Source organism: Acipenser ruthenus, chromosome 13, assembly GCF_902713425.1.
Source record: "Acipenser ruthenus chromosome 13, fAciRut3.2 maternal haplotype, whole genome shotgun sequence".
In the NCBI taxonomy this organism is placed as follows: Eukaryota; Metazoa; Chordata; class Actinopteri; order Acipenseriformes; family Acipenseridae; genus Acipenser; species Acipenser ruthenus.
Window position 1 is genome coordinate 25,084,334 of NC_081201.1, and position 19,950 is coordinate 25,104,283.

Consider the following 19,950-nt stretch of genomic DNA (forward strand, 5'->3'; position numbering starts at 1 on the left):
TTCCAATATTAATAGTATAGGTAATAAATAGTTATTTGTTGTAAACAACTGTTTCAAAATTTGGGAAAGCTGATTTGTACTAATAAGAATTATTATTATTATTATTTGTTTATTTAGCAGACGCCTTTATCCAAGGTGACTTACAGAGACTAGGGTGTGTGAACTATGCTTCAGCTGCAGAGTCACTTACAATTACGTCTCACCTGAAAGACGGAGCACAAGGAGGTTAAGTGACTTGCTCAGGGTCACACAATGAGTCAGTGGCTGAGGTGGGATTTGAACCGGGGACCTCCTGGTTACAAGCCCTTTTCTTTAACCACTGGACCACACAGCCTCCTAGGATGAATATTGTAGGATGAATATTGTACATAAGATTACAAGAATGTAAACAATTTACCTATTAAGGCAAATCAATTAAGGGATAACTACAAAAGCTAATTTGTTTAGTTGGGAGGTATTGTTTTAACATAATAAACACACAGGGGTTAAAAGGCTAAATTCTGATAGTCTGTATAGCAAAGTGATATCTGTGCATCTGTTAGGCTAGAAAGAACATTAGTCAATAAAAAGCTGTAGACAGAATTCTTTCTAGCTTTGTTACAACATACGCACATTGTTTTTAAAAAGACAGCTCATAATCGGTATGTATTTTCTGAGGTAAGGCTGATGTTTATTTGTGTCTTTGGTGATAGAACACTCACAGCCCCTGGCTCCCTGTGACCTCAGCAGACAGCCTGGGTTTATTGAGCCACATTCCTGTCAGACCTGCCAGCGCAGACCCACACAGGCCAGTCAAACTCCACACGCATGCTAGTCCACCTTTGTTGAAAGCAGCTGGAGACCATCATAAAGAGTAAGTGCACCATTCAGTATGCTTATACAATCTGTCAATTAGCACGTAATTGGCCTAAGTTAAAGCAGTGAACATGGATGTGTTATCTCAAACTGAACAAGTGCCCTAGCAGCTTTAACCCTTTTTATTGTATTGATCTGAAACCGTTAGTGCAACTCTATTGAATATATGTTGACTTTAAAGAATTTCTTGGAACTAAGGTATAATTGTCCTTCACTGGAGATGCGTATCCCTGGCAACAGGGTAATGGAGGCTCAACACATGTATGTTACACTAGAGAGCCTCTACCTAATTGTGATGAAACTTGCTTAAGGGATTCTTTAGAACAAGTTAATGAGAGTAAATCTGGGGATACATCATTACATATATTTTTAAATGTTTGTACCATGGATGTGGGAGGATATGTTACCAGCAAACATTTTTAAAGGACTTTAAAAAGTCCACAAATCCAGGGCAGTATTTTATGTAACAGTGTGAATTTTTTGGGGGGATATAAACTTATATATTAGATAATGTCAGTGCGATTTCCTTGTTGTTTACGCTATATATTCATTATAGATGTCCATCTGTATTTTCAACCTACACTTTTATCTCTTGTTTTAGGGATCTAGACAAAAAAGTCTTCATTGATCCAATGCGAGTAATTACTCCTGCACATTTGAAGTCTGATCAGGACCACAGCAGAACACAGGCTGGCAAGGAAAGCCATATGCATAGGCACTTCTTGGATTCCATCTCCGGTCACTGCAAGCAACTGAGACCACCACAAGAGATTGGGGACAGAATAAACAAATACAAAGAGGAAAACCGCATGATTCTTCAGGAGAGTATTGAAGTGGCCCCTTTTACGGCCAAGATAAAGTCAAATGATGTAGAAAGAGACTCTTATCCCAGGATACCTCACTTGCGCACTGCCAGCCCTAAAAACCATGTCATAAAACAGGACAAAGATATCGAGCACTCTGCAGCAGATCTGTATAAGTTTAAGCATTCAGTGCCACAGACTTTGCCGCAAAGCAGCTATTTCACCACCTTGTCGACCACTGTGGTGAATGAACCGCCAAGATTATATCCATCCAAGGAAGCTATAAACTGTTATGTTGAGAAACTGAGCAGCAATCATTCAGCATCCTCTAATCCCTTGATTATGACATCATTTAACAGTAAGTCGCTTTCAAAGCCCCCTCCTCTGATTAAGCACCAACCAGAAGGAGAGGGTTTGGTAGGCAAAATAACAGAGCAGCTTTCTCAGCAAGTAGCCTCGCATGTCCTTAATGCTTCTGGTAATGAACGAAGAAGTCCTGCAATGTCCCCATCCAACCCCCTCCGATGCATGCCAGCATTACACAGGGCCCCAGTGTTTCATCCTCCAACTCAGCAAACCTTGGACAGAAAGGAGGGTAGTTACGGTAGGCTTTCTCCACCGACACTGACTCCAATCCAGCCTGTCAGTGCAGCTGGTAAAATATCAGAATTGCAGAAGCCACCGACCTTGCTACCAGAGCTGAGGGATGTAAGCACTATTTGCAAAAACAATTCTGAGATGACTTCATCAGAGATTTGGAAAGTGAGTGATTCTCTAAGTCATGAGAAACCTGGATGGCATTTGGAAAAAAGCAATGGAAAGCCACAGGCAGCAACAGCATCTGTTATTGTACGCCCACCTACATGCATGAAATACGATGGCTTGCCAGGACCAAAGTCAGCATCCAAGGATTCGGCCATTGAAAGATCATTTACAGGAACAAATCGGACATATTGCCTCAAACTAGCGGAAGGCAGAGAGTCTGGGAGAGTCATTTTGCCAAACACGAACTTAGAGGATACTTGCACTCAGTACAAAAAAAACTTTCAGGCTATATCCCAGGGCAGCATTCCTAGTTCTTTTGTGGCTGCTGCCAATACTATGTGCAATATAAAAACTCATGTAACCACTTCTGCAGCCACAACTACTGGTGTCTTAAGTCATGGTGAATCAGACATGACTTACTCTATGTCGACCACTGTCTCGACTAATTGTAGAACGGAAAGTTCTGCCCTTAAAAGTGGAGCTCAGTCAATGGCAGAGTTGCAGGATAACAAGAGCCGAACCACATCCCCTAGCACATTTCTGCCACTCAATACAGGAAGCACTACGCAGGCCAGTGCAGGCCTTACTTATTCAGCCAGTTTTGTCCATTTAAAAAAGCACAAGGCAGCGCTGGCCGCAGCTCAGTCCAGAAGCAGTAACACAAATGAAAGTGAGCCTATTAATGTTAAAATTCAGAAATGCTCACTGGCCATTTCACAAGATAGTACTGCAGTAAACAACACAATGAACAAAACATGCTCTTTAACTAATGGGCAACCTGCCCAGTCAAGTCAGCCTAACTACCACACAAAGCTTAAAAAAGCGTGGCTTACAAGGCATTCAGAGGAAGATAAAAACATGAATAAAACTGAGAAATTGGGAAGCGATATGTCAGAGATTATTAAGCCATGCACTGTTAGTTTAATTGCGTCTACGTCAAGTGATGTGGAAAATAACATGGAAAGTAAAGAACAGGAAGACCAACTTGAGCAAGAAGAAAATAAGGCAAGGACAGGAACTAAAAGGACTTATGAGTCAGGCTCTGAGAGTGATGACTCAGATGAAAGTGAGAGCAAAGCCGAGCGAAGGGCCAAACGTCAGCCCAAACCCACGTACAAAAAGAAGCAAAATGATATGCAAAAGAAAAAGGGTGATAATGAGAGAGAAGATGAAGAAGTGAAACCAAATGGTATTTTTAGAAGTGCCAGGGAAAAAACAAAACTCAAGTTGGCAAGCAGTAGTAAGTTTATACCATTCCTTTTTTTATGTTCTTATTTTTGACATTGCATCATATCCTAAACCTGGAAGTTTGATTTTACAATTAAGTTGGTATTACATTGCTTTCTTCGCTCATATGCTTAAGATGTTTATTTGTATTGAACATAAGAAATTCCAGGGTTGCACATCTGGATAGCAGATGAGACCTGTTAAAGTTGCTTCAGCCAGGAATATTCATTTATGTGAAATACCGCTTGCCAAGATGTGTTTAATATAGATAGTTTAAAAGCCTTATGTATGTGTGGTTTTCTTAATACAGGACGTTTTAAGATTTTAGCTCATGTTTTGGAGTCCATCATTGCAATTAAAGATGTGAACATGTTTTAATAAAGGAATGCAATATATTCTAAATGGAGTACTATTTTAATTTTGTAAGGTACTGTTAATGGCTTAAACTGTTTCTTGAAAATATTTAAAAGAAAAATACATGGCCATTGCTAATATAATTTCATTAAGTTGCAGCAGAATAACTTGTTGTACTTGCATTACTCCAATAAATCAGCTTTAATTATATGACCATGCTCTCTATTTCTAAATCTGCAATACTTTTTAATGTCAATAGAAATGTTTAAGATTGATAACAGATGTTGAACCCGTGTTTTTTTTTCCCCCTTATGATGTCAATTAAATTTGAATGACAGGCACATGGTAAAATGAACACAATATCGCTGGTTAAAATGACATTTTAACCAGCGATATTGTGCATATCAAATTACAAAGATTTTAGGGTTCATTCTTTAAGGAAATAAGCACTCGGTTACTGCATGTTGGCTATAGTAAATAACTTGTGGCTGTACGAAATGGTTCATAGTGTTTTGTTCCCCCTTCCCCCCATATATATACATTTTTTATATTAGATCTGAGTGCTGGTAATTTATAGAAACAGTGCATTCTAATCTATCTTACTGTAGATTTGGTATATAATAATGTCATGTGCTTGAGGGCAGCCTCTAAAAGTGGAAGTTACTTTGTTGACAGATGGAATACCTCGGTCAGTGTTAAGAGACTGGCGGAAAGTGAAGAAACTGAAGCAGACAGGAGAGTCCTTTCTGCAGGACGACTCGTGTTCTGAAATTGGACCGAATCTCCAGAAGTGTAGGGAATGCAGAGTCGTCCGCAATAAGAGAGGGGAAGAACCAGCTCCCTCCCCTGTGTTTTGCAGATTCTACTATTTCCGCCGGTAAGTGTAAATGTACCTTCTAGTAAGCAAAGGTAAAGACCAATTCCTGTGTTTTGTTTCATTTAGAGAATCTCACATGTTTAATATATTTGTCTTGGAAGCATTCAGAACACAATGCAGCTGTATTTCTGTGGCAAACAGTATGTAGAATGTTTAAATATAATCAATCTTTAATGTTGTTTCAGCCTTTCGTTTAGTAAGAATGGGGTAGTCAGAATAGATGGATTTTCATCTCCAGACCAATATGATGATGAGGCTATCAGTCTGTGGGCACCTGATGATTATGAGGACAATGAGCTTGACCTGGAAACCTCCAAATACATACTAGGTTGCATTGGAGATAAATTTTGTCAACTAGTAATGTCTGAGAATACCGCCACGACATGGATAAAAAAAGATGGTTGGTGTTTATTTTATTATATTTTTGTTATTATTTAATGGGAAGCAGAGATAATGCTCTCTAAATGATCTCTCATTATTATAATGGTCGATAAAGCAAATGTACAACCATTAAGTCATATTAGATTCTGTCTGTTTTAAAATATGTAACTAGTGTACTGCTAGTTGCATTTTACAAAAGTAGAATACAAGAGAAACGTGTAGATTACATGGTTTGAAAACATGTTTTTGATTTTTTTTCAAAGAATATTTTTTGACATAATTTTTGCTGGACATGCCTAGAACTGGGAAAATTGTTCTTATAAATGTTTATTTCATCAACTGTGTTTGCTTTGACTTTCAGCCAAAATTGCATGGAAGAGGGCAGTAAGAGGAGTCCGGGAGATGTGTGATGCATGTGAAGCCACATTGTTTAACATTCACTGGGTCTGCCAAAAATGTGGATTTGTGGTCTGTTTGGACTGTTACAAGGCAAAGGAAAGAAAGAGTTCCAAAGGTCAGACAATGATTTAGATTTCTTCTCAAACTGTACCATCATAAAACCCTTTCAATCCAATTAAAATGCTTGGCATTCAGTGCTGATCACCCGGTAGTAAAACATTTTTAGGTAGTTAATCATTACATTTCTATATAATTTTTTTTTTATTAAATTAATGGTTGATTAAATATGGGAAATGACGAACGGTACCTGGAATTTCCTTCAATGTTCCCTTCAAGTTTTAAATCTCTAGCCTCCCCTGCTGGCATACTGCTGCTGTGATCTCTCTAATTTGTTGTCAGAAGAAGTATTTTGATCTGTACATACTTTAATTTATGAATCATTTTGCTGCATTGTGTAACTCCCCCAATATTATAACAAAATATGTAAGTATTTAAATAAACACCATAAAAAATTCCTCTCTCTCTCCTCTCTCATTTTATATATATATATATATATATATATATATATATATATATATATATATATATATATATATATAGTGCCGAAAGTTTGTGAACCCCAATGATAATTATGGAAATTCCATAGTTTTACCATGATAGTCTTCTTGAATCAAAACCAGTCTTTTCTTAAATATACAATAGGGTTTATATTAACCAGTTATTGATGCTCATCAGTCTAGAAAGGGTTACAAAACAATTTCTAAGGATTTGGGGCTCCACCAATCCACTGTCGGACATAATAAAGTTCAAAACCACAGTCACTCTACCCAGGAGCGGTCGTCCTACCAAAATCTCTCCAAAAACAAACCGGAAAATCATCAAGGGAGTCACAAAGAACCCCAGAGTAACATCCAAGGATCTGCAGGCCACTCTCGTCTTGGCTAATGTGAGTGTTCTTGACTCAACTATCAGAAAAAGAACAAGAATGGTGTTCATGGAAGGATAGCCAGGAGGAAACCACTGCTCTCTAAAAAGAACATTGCTACCCGTCTGAAGTTCGCCAAAGAGCACAAAGATAATCCACAAGACTTCTGGAACAATGTTCTCTCGATAGACGAGTCAAAGGTAGAACTTTTTGGCCTCAATGAGAAATGTTACGTTTTGCGAAAACCAAACACTGCGTTCGAACAGAAGAACCTCATCCCAACCATCAAGCATGGTGGTGGGAGTGTGATGGTTTGGGACTGCTTTGCTGCCTGAGGACCTGGACGACTTGCCATCATTGCATTGTATCAGAAGATTCTAGAAGAGAATGTCAGGCCATCTGTCCGTGAGCTTGAAGCTGAACCGAAAGTGGGTCATGCAGCAAGACAATGATCCTAAACATACAAGCACATCTACAAAAGAATGGCTGCAGAAGAAGAAATTCCGCATCTTAGAATGCCCTAGTCAAAGTCCGGACCTAAACCCCATCGAAATGTTGTGGCAGAACCTGAAGCGAGCTGTCCATGCAAGGAAGCCCTCAAATGTCACAGAGTTGAAGCAGTTCTGTAAGGAGGAATGGGCCAAAATTCCTCAAAACTGATGTGAGAGACTGACCAACAGTTACAGGAAACGCTTAGTTTAAGTCATTGCTGCTCAAGGGGGTGCCACCAGTTACTGAATCTAAAGGTTCACATACTTTTTCACACATGGATATTGAATGTTGAATCATTTATGGATAAATAAATGTTGAAAAAGTATCATGTTTTTGTGTCATTTGTTTAATTAGGTTATCTTTATCCATTATTAGGACTTAGATTAAGATGTATTAACATTTTAGGTTTGAAATATGTGAAAATCCTAAGGGGTTCACAAACTTTTTCTCGGCACTGTATATATATAATCTTCATCTTCAGAGCAAACCTTTAATTTGTCTCATCTTATTTATTTATTAGTTCTGGTCGGTAATTCAAGCATGCTAAAAGGACAATACTAGCCCTAAAATATATTATTTTGAGTGTAATAGTACAGATTATATATATATATATATATACACTATTACACTGAAAATATTATATCTTAGGGCTAGTATTGTCCTTTAAAACATAAGTGTTTTTTTTGTGCAATATCACTTTTATAGTGCAATTCTAATAAAAAAAATAGGCTTGTTCTATTGAAAGAAATATAAAATCTGTTTTACAAAGCAAGTAACACAGCTTGTGTTGTGTTTTAGACAAAGAGCTATACGCTTGGATGAAGTGCGTCAAGGGACAGCCTCATGATCACAAGCACTTGATGCCAACACAGATTATTCCAGGAACTGGTACGACCCAATACTTATACTGTGAATGCTTACCAGATAAAATGTAATTAGAAGAATTGTCTTTTCAAGGGGCTAAAAAAAATCATAATCATTTTTTAATGCAATTGTAAACTGTTTATGTAAATGTTCATTTGTTTTTGTGTAATACAGATACTGTATGATTATAATTCAAAATTGTATTCTGCAAAAATGTAATGGTTAATCTGGCACAGGTAACCTGTAATTTTGTTTAGGAACTGCAGTTTAAGTTTCTTTTTTTTTTGTTAATCAGTTTTGACAGATCTAGTGGATGTGATGCACACTCTGAGAGACAAGTATTGCATTAAATCCCACTGTTCTTGTGCTGGCAAACAGAATATACAGCTTGGCAAGCACCCTGCCACCAATGGAGTTTCACAGGTACAGTTGCAAAATAGAAACAAAAAACGGGACAGCAAAATCCTAAATTAAAACGTTGCAATGTATTTTGAGCAGCTGGTTTAAAAAAAAAAAAAAAAAGCAAAACAAAAACACTGTCACACAAGATGGCATATATAATTTTGTAGCTGAATCAAACTAATCTTCACTAAATGTCCTGCAACAATGTATTCTAATGTATATAACCACAGCTTGGGGGATACAAATAAAACTGCAATCCAAACTGCATGTTCTGTTGTGGGTGATGTATGTTTTGTAGATTTAACAATTAGCTGGGAATGCATTTCCCCCTACCTCCTGGGTTACATTGGAGGCATCAGTAAGTACATACAAATGCTTATCCAGTTATGATAAAACCTGGTAAGGGATATTCTTTACCATAAGTCATCAGAATCTAGGGAGATATTGCACATGCGTCATGAAATTTATAACAGTTTTGAAACATGTTTTGTGTTTGTAGGTATTGCAGAATGTCCTTAATCACAGCAACAAAATTTCTCTGTGTAAGCCTGAGTTGCAACAACAGAATGTAACGCCAAAACTAGAAACAAATGGTAGTAACAGTCCTGGAAGTGACACAAGCACAGACAGCAAGTTAACGCCGCCAGAATCCCAGTCTCCTTTGCATTTCCTGGCAGACTTAGCAGAGCAGAAAGCAAGAGAAGAAAAGAAAGGTAAGGTGGAAAAAGAAAATCAGGACCCTGGTGCTAATGGACTTCGATAATGCCAATGCTAATGGATTTTGCAGTAGTAGAGTTTGTTCCAGCTGGTAAGCTTTGTCAGCACGTGGAGCTGTCAATAAGCCAGACATTGTTCAAATCTGAAATGAAATACTATTCCATGTCTGCAGTTTAAAAGATGGTTGAAACCTGAAGTTCCTTTATAGTTGTTGTCATCCCACATGAGTTGAGCTATGCATAAAAATAGTCAAGTTAAACATTTGAAAAGACTGTTGAAATACATATTTAAAATAATTTAAAAAATAAAACAGGCCTTTGAATCAAAGCCAATTCAGCAGAAAAACAGAAATTTGCAGAAAAAAAAAAGTTTCATCATCCTCTCCAGGGGTTTCTGAGCGGAGCGCCTATACAGTCTTAAGTTTCATGCTAGAGTTTTACATCTGTCTGGAGAACCGATCATCCAATTGATACAATTTGTTTAATGAAATTCTTTAGTACATATTATTGATGCATGTCCATATATCACACTAGGCTTTTTAAATGTACATACCATGGATGTAGGTCATCAACTTTTTATGGTAAGAGTGGATGTGTCGGGGATGTACGTTATTAATATCTGTGTGTTTCTCTGAAAATGCAATCCTGGTTCCAAAAAAACAATAAATCCCTGCTGAAATATGAGAAAGCAAGATGCAAGATTTTTAGGATTAATAATTTTCTTTGTTTGTTGACTAACATACAAAAAAAAAATCTTCCTTTGTTGCAGAAAACAAAGAATCCCCACTCAGCAAGCAAGTGAAGGAAGAAAAGGAACAGACAGACAGTTTAGAGTCTATGAACTGTAAATCTTCCTCACTAGTGGCCAACAGCAATGAGCAAGGCTCGACCCTCAGAGACTTACTCACGACAACAGCTGGCAAACTGCGGTTGGGCTGTACTAATGCTGGCATTGCATTTGCTCCTGTCTACTCTTCAGGGACACAAGTGAGTGGCTGTTTATTGCCAAACTACATTTATGTGAAAAAAACTGGCTATGGAATGAACACATTTTGCTTCATAAAGTAAAATGAAACCTGCTGAATAATGTTACGTTAACATATTGGATTACATACCACTTTGTAGTTTTCCATATATACCTTTTATATCGCCTCGCTTCATATCATACCATGTTTATTATCATGATTTTTCAAAAACCACTCACCATGCACCATAGGTTCTTTGATAAATTACTTCTCTTAATATCATCTCACACAACCGCTTATTGTCACGTTTTGTGCAGCCTATCAAATGCTGCGTGGCTGGGCTTTACTTGGTAACCACGGGATATAATTAATTTCCAAAGCAACTAACAACCAATGATAATCTCGGCTGATAAACTGACATTTCGTGCAATCTGTCAAATGCTGCTTGGGCAGTCTTAACGGGATACAGTCCAGTTACAAAATGCCAACGTTGCCAAATGTGTCTTCTTTAACATTGTCTTATACAAATGTACAATAAAAAAACAAACAATTGCAACGACTAATGGATAGTTCTCATCAGTTGACAATTCATGCCTTTTTTTAGATAATGACACAAACAGTTTCGTTCCAATTAATGATACAAAACGTATTTGTCCTGTAGTAAACTATATGCATTTGTTTTAAATGTAAAGAACAACTAAATGTACAGTATTAAAACACTGCTCTTTAATTCACTGTTAGTTTTTTTTTCTCTTACTTTGATGTGCTATCATAGGCAAAACCCGGTTTATATCATGACCTGCTTTATATCACAAATTATTATTATTATTATTATTTGTTTATTTAGCATTACAGAGACTAGGGTGTGTGAACTATGCATCAGCTGCAAAGTCACTTACAATTACGTCTCACCCGAAAGACGGAGCACAAGGAGGTTAAGTGACTTGCTCAGGGTCACACAATGAGTCAGTGGCTGAGGTGGGATTTGAACCGGGGACCTCCTGATTACAAGCCACTTTCTTTAACCACTCGACCACACGGCAGTCATGGTATAAAGCAGGTTCATCTGTACTTAATGACTGTACTAAACATAAAACATAAAATACTGTACTACTTTTATGGCTTCCAGTGAAAGATCTGTATTATGTTCACATATATAGATATAAATTATATATATATTTTTTAATTCTAATTGTCTCAATCCTAAAATTCTAGGTGTTGCAAAACTTTTGGCCATAGCTGTATATTGCAGTCTTAATAACGGAAAATAAGTAATTTTGAAAAATTAAACTGGATAGTGTGCAGTATAGAGGACACAGTTAAGATGACAAGTTTCAACCGCAAGTGGCAGCTTCTCAGCAGAAGTTTAGCTGACCAAGATAATATTTTTTACTTTAAAGTGTTGTTCAGGGGACCCAGGTTGTAATTATAAATACGTACGGATTTACAAGGTTCTGGATGTGGGCTTGCCACTGAAAGATAAATACATAGTTACTGTCCCTATAGAACCTTTCCTGTCACCAATCTCATGTTTATTGTACAGGCGTTCCTAATAATTTACATATCTTAAGTCAGGTACTTGTATAGTCATGTTAAATGAGTCCTCGTGCAGTACCCATGCCTATTCATTCTAGAAAAAACTGTGTAACCTAATTAATCTTTCAGTCCCGCATATGGGTTTGTATGTGATTTTAAATTTATAATAGAAAAAACAACCACTTACGGTTAAAAGAATGTCACTCTTGTATTCAGTTTGTGACCACATTGCCTCACAGGTTGAGACATAAGCAAATGTGCGAGGCGACGCTGCTTGTATAAACATATAAAGTAAATTAGGTATATCTGTATTAAATTCCTGCTTTAAGCTGTTTTTCGAAGTAAACAAAGTTGTTGTTTTCTAAAAGTTTATCCTTGATATCTAGAGTACAGTTGCTATAGACTATTTTGTAAGTAAAATAAACTGCATCAAATGGTTGTTGCACATTTTGAATGTGCACATTTTATCCAGAGAAACTACACTGTGTTTTCTTGTTAGTGTGAGAAATTAGGCATGCTCATGAGGCATTGAAATGTAATTTTATTTTATTTTTTTTGTGTAGACTGGAAAAGGTATAAGAAGCATACCTAACATTCTGGATGATATCATTGCTTCAGTGGTTGAAAACAAGATTCCAGCAAACAGAACAGCAAAGATAAATCTTAAACACGAACTGAATGAGGAGAATAAACATGACAGGAAGAAGTCCACCTCAGACGAGTCGAGTAGACTGCACTCTGATATCCCTCATTCCTGGCTCTGTGATCGGCGTCTGCTTTGGCTCAAAGACCACAGGAACTGTAACAACTGGAAACTCTTCAGGGAGTGTTGGAAACAAGGGCAGGTTCGTACTGTACCAGAATGAAAATAAAGAACAAGACCACATGTAAAAGAGAGTTTATTCACCTCCTGAGCCAAAAAAAGGAGAAACAAAGAACCATTGAGCATAAATTATTTCTTTCCTTTCTTCAGAATGTTACACATTACAGTACCTGGAAATGCCTGTCATTAAGTATGATTTTAAAAAAAATAACATTTAGTACTTGAAAGTATAGTTAATATAGTATTTAACTCTTTACACAGAACACTAAGTTTATTGTCCTAATTGGCACACGCCTACATTCCATGATTCATGCAGTCTGTTTCAAATACTGGTGTTTTCCAGTAAAAATTAACCATTTCACTGCCACATTGATTGAATTTCTGCCCATTAAAATCTTTACAGCTTATGCACAGCTCTACTGTTTGATTATTTCAATAAAGCTCCCATCACACAAACTTGTAAGACACACAAACCTCTGAGGTGACCAGGTTCATCTAGCTAAAGGAATATGAGATTGACCAAATCTATTTTTGGAGATCTGTTGTCGCGTCTGTAAATCAGTTTCAACTGCATTTAAAACATCAGAAACTGTAAATAGAGGTTATATTAGGAAATGGAAAATAAATAAACAAGCAATCAGTGTTGGCAATATTCATTGAATCCATGTACAATAAGCAAATAAATGCAAACCCTTATTTATGAATTGTAGTGAATATGCTGAACATCAGCATGATTAAATTCCAAACCCTTACAGCCTTCTCCAGAAGAATGTTCAGTATGTAAATGGTATTAGTAATGATTGTTTTATGCATATTGTGATGATCGGGCAAGTTATACTACTCTTCAGGGTGTTTAATTAAATATTTTATTGTTTCAGCCTGTTCTTGTGTCAGGGGTACATAAGAAATTGAATGCCAATCTGTGGAAGGCAGAGTCATTTAACCAGGAGTTTGCAGATCATCAGGGAGACCTCTTAAACTGCAAAGATGGAGTGGTTTCTAACTCGAGCATCAAGGAATTTTGGGATGGATTTGAGGATCTAACAAGTAAGCATACCTTACATGAGTTATTATTTAAAAAAAACAAAACAAAAAAAAAACAGTTTGAAAATGAAATATATATAATATTTTTTTTTGTTTTGCTTTTCTATTTAGAAAGACTCAAGTCAAAGGATGGAGAAACTATGGTATATCGCTTAAAAGATTGGCCATCTGGGGAAGAATTCATGGCCCTAATGCCTTCTAGGTAAAATAGCTTTATTATTATTATTATTATTATTATTATTATTATTATTATTATTATTATTATTATTAATAAATTAAATTTTTTTGTCAAATTTTGACTTCAGTATTTTTCTTTTTTTTTTTTTTAATTATAATTCTAGGTATGATGACTTGATGCGAAACTTACCCCTGCCTGAGTATTCAGACCCTGAGGGAAAACTCAACTTGGCATCACGTTTGCCTACTTTTTTTGTGCGGCCAGACCTGGGGCCCAGACTGTGCTGTGCATATGGTATGTGCAAATAACTAAGCGGCTGTTGCAAGAATTTAATTTTTATTTTTATTAACGTTAGGAGATTTTACCATGCCTAATCAGCTGCTCATGATTCTGTGCCAGGTGTCACTGCTTCTAAGGAACATGATTTCGGAACAGCGAACCTACACTTGGAAGTTTCTGATATAGTCAACGTGCTTGTTTATGTCGGAGTAGCCAAAGGAAATGGAGTCCTTTCTAAAACAGGTAAGAAATATGTTGACAACTACTATAAGTAACTGATAAAAATAAAATTATGAAATAAATAGTTTCTATGCTTTTATAGTGAGCCATTAAAATGTTAAGCTTACCTGAGACTAGTTTGCTGTGTTAAATTGGGGTACCATTTCTAGAATACATTTTTCTTAGATCTCTGTATTGGTCAACAGTGTTGAAATGGTGGGATAACATTTTCTTCCATTTCCAGATAAGTATTGGGGAATGGTGCAATAAAACAGTGTTTTCTTTGTAGGTGTGTTGAAAAGACTGGAAGAAGAAGATTTGGATGAGAACATGAAGAAGAGACTGAAGGACTCTACTGAGACTCCAGGGGCCTTGTGGCACATTTATGGGAACAAAGATGCTGAGAAAATTAAAGACTTTCTGCAAAAGGTTATAATTTCATTGTGCTAGAAAAATAAGTTTGACCTCCTCCCATACAACGCAATGCCTTAATTGAGTGTGTGTCCTTTCAGGGCAGGTTGCATGTTTTGAAAGGAGAGCTCTGTTCTTTTTTTTTAATGTTGTGGATTTATTTATTTTTAAAACAGATTCATGATTTGTGACTAAACTTGGTTAGAACATTCTATAGCACCTTATTGAGGGTATCGGAATCTGGGGATAGAGGGAGAAACCAGTCTGTCTGCAGTGACCACCCTTTGCCTTCAAAACAGCATCAATTCTAGGTACACTTGCACAAAGTCAGGGATTTTGTAGGCATATAGTCAGGTGTATGATTAAACAATTATACCAAACAGGTGCTAATGATCATCAATTCAATATGTAGGTTGAAACACAATCATTAACTGAAACAGAAACAGCTGTGTAGGAGGAATAAAACTGGGTGAGGAACAGCCAAACTCAGCTAACAAGGTGAGGTTGCTGAAGACAGTTTACTGTCAAAAGTCATACACCATGGCAAGACTGAGCACAGCAACAAGACACAAGGTAGTTATACTGCATCAGCAAGGTCTCTCCTAGGCAGAAATTTCAAGGCAGACAGGAGTTTCCAGATGTGCTGTCCAAGCGCTTTTGAAGAAGCACAAAGAAACGGGCAACGTTGAGGACCGTAGACGCAGTGGTCGGCCAAGGAAACTTACTGCAGCAGATGAAAGACGCATCATGCTTACTTCCCTTCACAATCGGAAGATGTCCAGCAGTGCCATCAGCTCAGAATTGGCAGAAAACAGTGGGACCCTGGTACACCCATCTACTGTCCGGAGAAGTCTGGTCAGAAGTGGCCTTCATGGAAGACTTGCGGCCAAAAAGCCATACCTCCGACGTGGAAACAAGGCCAAGCGACTCAACTATGCATGAAAACACAGGAACTGGGGTGCAGAAAAATGGCAGCAGGTGCTCTGGACTGAGGAGTCAAAATGTGAAATATTTGGCTGTAGCAGAAGGCAGTTTGTTCGCTGAAGGACTGGAGAGCAGTACACGAATGAGTGTCTGCAGGCAACAGTGAAGCATGGTGGAGGTTCCTTGCAAGTTTGGGGCTGCATTTCTGCAAATGGAGTTGGGGATTTGGTTAGAATTAATGGTCTCCTCAATGCTGAGAAGTACAGGCAGATACTTATGCTGCAGCATGACAACGACCCCAAACATACAGCGAAAGTCATTAAGAAGTATCTTCAGCGTAAAGAAGAACAAGGAGTCCTGGAAGTGATGGTATGGTCCCCAGAGAGCCCTGATCTCAACATCATCGAGTCTGTCTGGGATTACATGAAGCGAGAGAAGCAACTGAGGCTGCCTAAATCCACAGAACTGTGGTTAGTTCTCCAAGATGTTTGGGCCAACCTACCTGCCGAGTTCCTTCAAAAACTGTGTGCAAGTGTACCTAGAAGAATTGATGCTGTTTTGAAGGCAAACGATGGTCACACCAAATATTGATTTGATGTAGATTTTTCTTCTGTTCACTCACTTTGCATTTTGTTAATTGATAAATATAAACTATTAACATGTCTATTTTTGAAAGCATTCTTACTTTACAGCATTTTTTCACACCTGCCTAAAACTTTTGCACAGTACTGTGTGTGTGTGTGTATATATATATATATATATATATATATATATATATATATATATATATATATATATATATATATATATATATATATATAATTCCTGTTCTGGTTTTGTTTCCCTATTATCTGCACTGCAGGTTGCAAAGGAGCAGGGCTTGGAGGTCCCCCAAGAACAAGATCCTCTCCGTGATCAGAACTGGTACCTGACCAGAAAGCTGAGACAAAGGTTGTTTGAAGAGCATGGTGTTCAGGGCTGGACTGTTGTACAGTTTCTTGGTGATTCTGTCATTATTCCTGCTGGGGCAATTCATCAGGTGAGTCTCTACTTATAATAAGGTTTATATAGTGAATAATACTGGATAAGCCCACTGAGAATCTTGAAAAGGGGCCATGTGACAAATGGATATAATTCACCTTACACCCTTTTATATCAGTTTCATTCTATACTTTACACTTTTTATTTGTACAACATTTTAGGTGTGTACTGTATTTTAAATTCAATAAATATTACAAACCTGTCAGACATCAGGTACTATCCACGGTCCTTGAGATACAAAAAAATAAATGAAGCATACATCCTACAACTTTTAATGATGTTTTTTGCATCTTAAATACTGTAAATCATCTGTACCAATACTTTTACAATTTAAAGTACTGTTCATCACAGCCACAGTATTTTTTCCCAAATTATATTTAACACATCAAATATAAAGTTAAATGCCAAATCTTGTGCAATACAAAGCTACTATAAAAATTGTTACTGTTTATTATGTTTTGCTGATAGTCCCTGAAATGCAGTAATTGTTTTTATATATATATATATATATATATATATATATATATATATATATATATATATATATATATATATATATATATATATATAGAGGAAATTGTTTGATTTATAAAGGTCTCTGAACATAAGAGAAGACACAAACTTTTCCAATATATTCTTGCAACTCTGCCTTGTGTATGTATGCCATCAGGCAGTAATCAGAAAGGGGAAACATTTTCTTACATTTAGTTAGTAGCCAAATAAGGACCTGTGGAATGCACAATGCTTGAATTATTTTTAAAACCTGCATCTCCCAATGTGTGACTGAGGTTGCCATACGATATACTGCATTTTTTATATATAGTGAATACTGAATGTGATTTCGAGGTGCTTACAGTATTTGCAAAGGAAGTTGACTTCCTTCCTTTTGATAAAACTGAATGTACTATTTTAAATGATTCTTGTGGTTTTGCAGGTGCAGAATCTTCACAGCTGCGTTCAAGTGATTAATGACTTTGTGTCTCCAGAACATGTGGTGCACTCATTTCACTTAACACAGGAACTAAGATCATCTAAAGACGAGATTAACTATGAAGATAAGCTACAGGTAACGGTGTTAAAGAGGTGCTCTTTTCTGCAGTGAAAGTTTTTTTTGCCAAGCATTATCCCACAGTCCTTCTTGTCAATAGGAGTTTTACCAGATTTTCCTAATTAGGCATCAGTACAATAGGCTACTAATTTCATATAAAAAAAACAAACAGTATCTTTAGTGTTTGATTTACTTTACTTACAAACCAAGTTGTGAACACATTGCTTTCACACAATACGTTATCTATACTAGCAACCATTTCTAAGGAAGATGCAAGTCAGGAGTGATAATTGGTGTTTATGTGTAATTTTCTGTATTAGTATGCAGTGGTTTTATTTTTCATATAAAAGGACAAATTAGGTTGTCAGCATTTTTTTAAATCAAGAAATGTAATGCTTCTTGGTAAATGAGTCAGAGAAATAAAAGGATGTTTTTTTCTTTTTTTATAGGTCAAAAATATCTATTATCATACAGTAAAGGATGCAGTTGGAAGTTTAAAAAGGTTCTGTGATGAAGAGCTTGAAGATATGGAAGAAAACTCTTGACAGTATTTACATTTTCTCCTTATTGATCTTGAAGACTGGGGGTAGCTGGAGTTCTTCATCATATGGATGCACTAACCTTAGCATCATGAACCTACAGTGCCAAGCAGACTTAAATGGTATTTGTTACGAACACCATTACAGTATAGCCCAACAGATCACAATAACTGTGATTTCAATGCAAGACTAAAGATAATCTATTAAAAACAGCACAGTGCTGTTTTTTGTATTATACTGTATAATTTTGTTTAAATAAAATAAATAAAATGATGTATTTATTTTTGAAAAGAATTACAGAGCTCTATGTTATAATTCAAATGTAAATGTGACTTGTACAGTTTGCTAATATTAGTCTGATACTGTTCACTATATTGAGACAGTTACTGTGAGCAAGGCTACAGACACCAGCAATTGCCTGTGCTTGGGGAACCTTTGCTGAATCGCACAGCCATCATGTCATATCTTTTGAAAAACTAACTGCCAAACTATTGTAAGCAATGTAAAGTTCTGTAATGTAAAGCAAAATGACTAAATGAATAACACAAACACTTAAGCATTTAAAAAAGTATTCACTGTAAAACTGAAGACAATTTACAAAGGCTGTAATTTATTCAAGACAATTGTTATGGTGAACTTTTGAAGTTTAAATGACTATTATCAAAACGTATTATGCTGTGTAAATATATACATATATACATTCAATGATGTATTTTTTTAAAACATGGCTTGCTTCAAATTTGTTAAGTGCAAGTGTTACATGCTTTCTACATTTGAAGTTGAAAGGGGTTTTACATTTTCCATTAAAATGGATTTATCAAATGCTGGTGTTGTTTACTTTTATGTTAATGAGAGTATCCGAATCGGGGGATATATGCAGGAACCCATCTGTCAGTATGCTACAATTACATTTTTACATGAACACATGGAGGATTCAGGTCAGGGTGGCCTACTTTTTATACTGATAGCTCTAATTCTGCAGGAGAAAAGCATAAGATAATAGGAATGGTGCATCAATTTCCAATAGTTAATCGATTTGAAGGAACTTTACTGTGAATAAAATAAAAAAAGTGCATTAAAACTATATATTTGTATTCTGTGATATTGTAGTCAGGCAAGCTAATACTGTGTTTAGTCCACTTTGATTGCATAATCAAACTATCACGTTCCAGTAGCTTGTTCAAGCTTCCATTTATTATATTGTGTGATGATGTTAACCTTGGTCTTTTGGACTATTTTGTGCATCAGTTAAAACCTCATTTTAAACAATTAACGTGTTAGATGCCAGACATTGATGGCAGCATTGGAGAAATTACTGGGATTGCCCACATATCCTTAGTTCTCCTGCTTCAGCCCTTTAAGATATCACTTGATTTGTAATGTGCAATTTACCAGCTGTTCCATGCCCTTGAAAGCCGATTCTAATATTCATGTACTGACTCTATTCATACCACTTTGATCTTTGCCCACACAATTGTAATATGGAGAGAAGCAGTCTGGAGTGTGCTGATTAACTGTGTTGTTGATCCCTTAGTCAGGCACTACCCTCCCCTTTGATCTTAAGACATGTACTCTATCTTCTGAAAACCTACTATTACCTCAAACTTATTACTAGACCCAGAGAAACATTCGTAATGAGCTCCTAGGTCATCAATGGCCTTTAATATTGCACTTTAGTTCTTGTTTCTTTCATGATCTGGTCCCCCTAATCTTGATTTCATTCTATTTACCTGTATTATAATGTGTTATACCCTATCCAAAAATACAATTATTATTGTCAAGCCATCAGATAAATTGTTGTCTGCTGTAGAATTCACAGCACTAAATCTACATTGAGTATTTTCCCTGAAATAAGTTGTTAGGAAACATCTGTAGTGTATTCA

The 19,950-nt window shown here is 36.4% G+C and overlaps 1 protein-coding gene across 2 annotated transcripts in view; it reads left to right on the forward strand.

The window, feature by feature from the left end:
• Nucleotides 1–18,889, forward strand: part of LOC117418185 (probable JmjC domain-containing histone demethylation protein 2C) — a 101,725-nt gene extending 82,836 nt beyond the window's left edge. Inside the window, exons 9-26 of one of the 2 annotated variants that reach the window (XM_059035806.1) lie at nucleotides 693–853; nucleotides 1,457–3,663; nucleotides 4,680–4,881; nucleotides 5,067–5,281; nucleotides 5,624–5,776; nucleotides 7,877–7,966; nucleotides 8,238–8,365; nucleotides 8,844–9,057; nucleotides 9,830–10,047; nucleotides 12,125–12,406; nucleotides 13,263–13,431; nucleotides 13,540–13,630; nucleotides 13,770–13,900; nucleotides 13,985–14,128; nucleotides 14,394–14,533; nucleotides 16,302–16,478; nucleotides 17,415–17,546; nucleotides 17,978–18,889. In XM_059035806.1, the coding sequence (XP_058891789.1) occupies nucleotides 693–853; nucleotides 1,457–3,663; nucleotides 4,680–4,881; nucleotides 5,067–5,281; nucleotides 5,624–5,776; nucleotides 7,877–7,966; nucleotides 8,238–8,365; nucleotides 8,844–9,057; nucleotides 9,830–10,047; nucleotides 12,125–12,406; nucleotides 13,263–13,431; nucleotides 13,540–13,630; nucleotides 13,770–13,900; nucleotides 13,985–14,128; nucleotides 14,394–14,533; nucleotides 16,302–16,478; nucleotides 17,415–17,546; nucleotides 17,978–18,073 (4,950 nt within the window). In that variant the 3' untranslated portion in view covers nucleotides 18,074–18,889. The remainder of the gene's footprint in view (nucleotides 1–692; nucleotides 854–1,456; nucleotides 3,664–4,679; nucleotides 4,882–5,066; nucleotides 5,282–5,623; nucleotides 5,777–7,876; nucleotides 7,967–8,237; nucleotides 8,366–8,843; nucleotides 9,058–9,829; nucleotides 10,048–12,124; nucleotides 12,407–13,262; nucleotides 13,432–13,539; nucleotides 13,631–13,769; nucleotides 13,901–13,984; nucleotides 14,129–14,393; nucleotides 14,534–16,301; nucleotides 16,479–17,414; nucleotides 17,547–17,977) is intronic. The other variant, XM_034030871.3, reaches the window with a different exon arrangement.
• The last annotated feature ends 1,061 nt before the right edge of the window (nucleotides 18,890–19,950 follow it).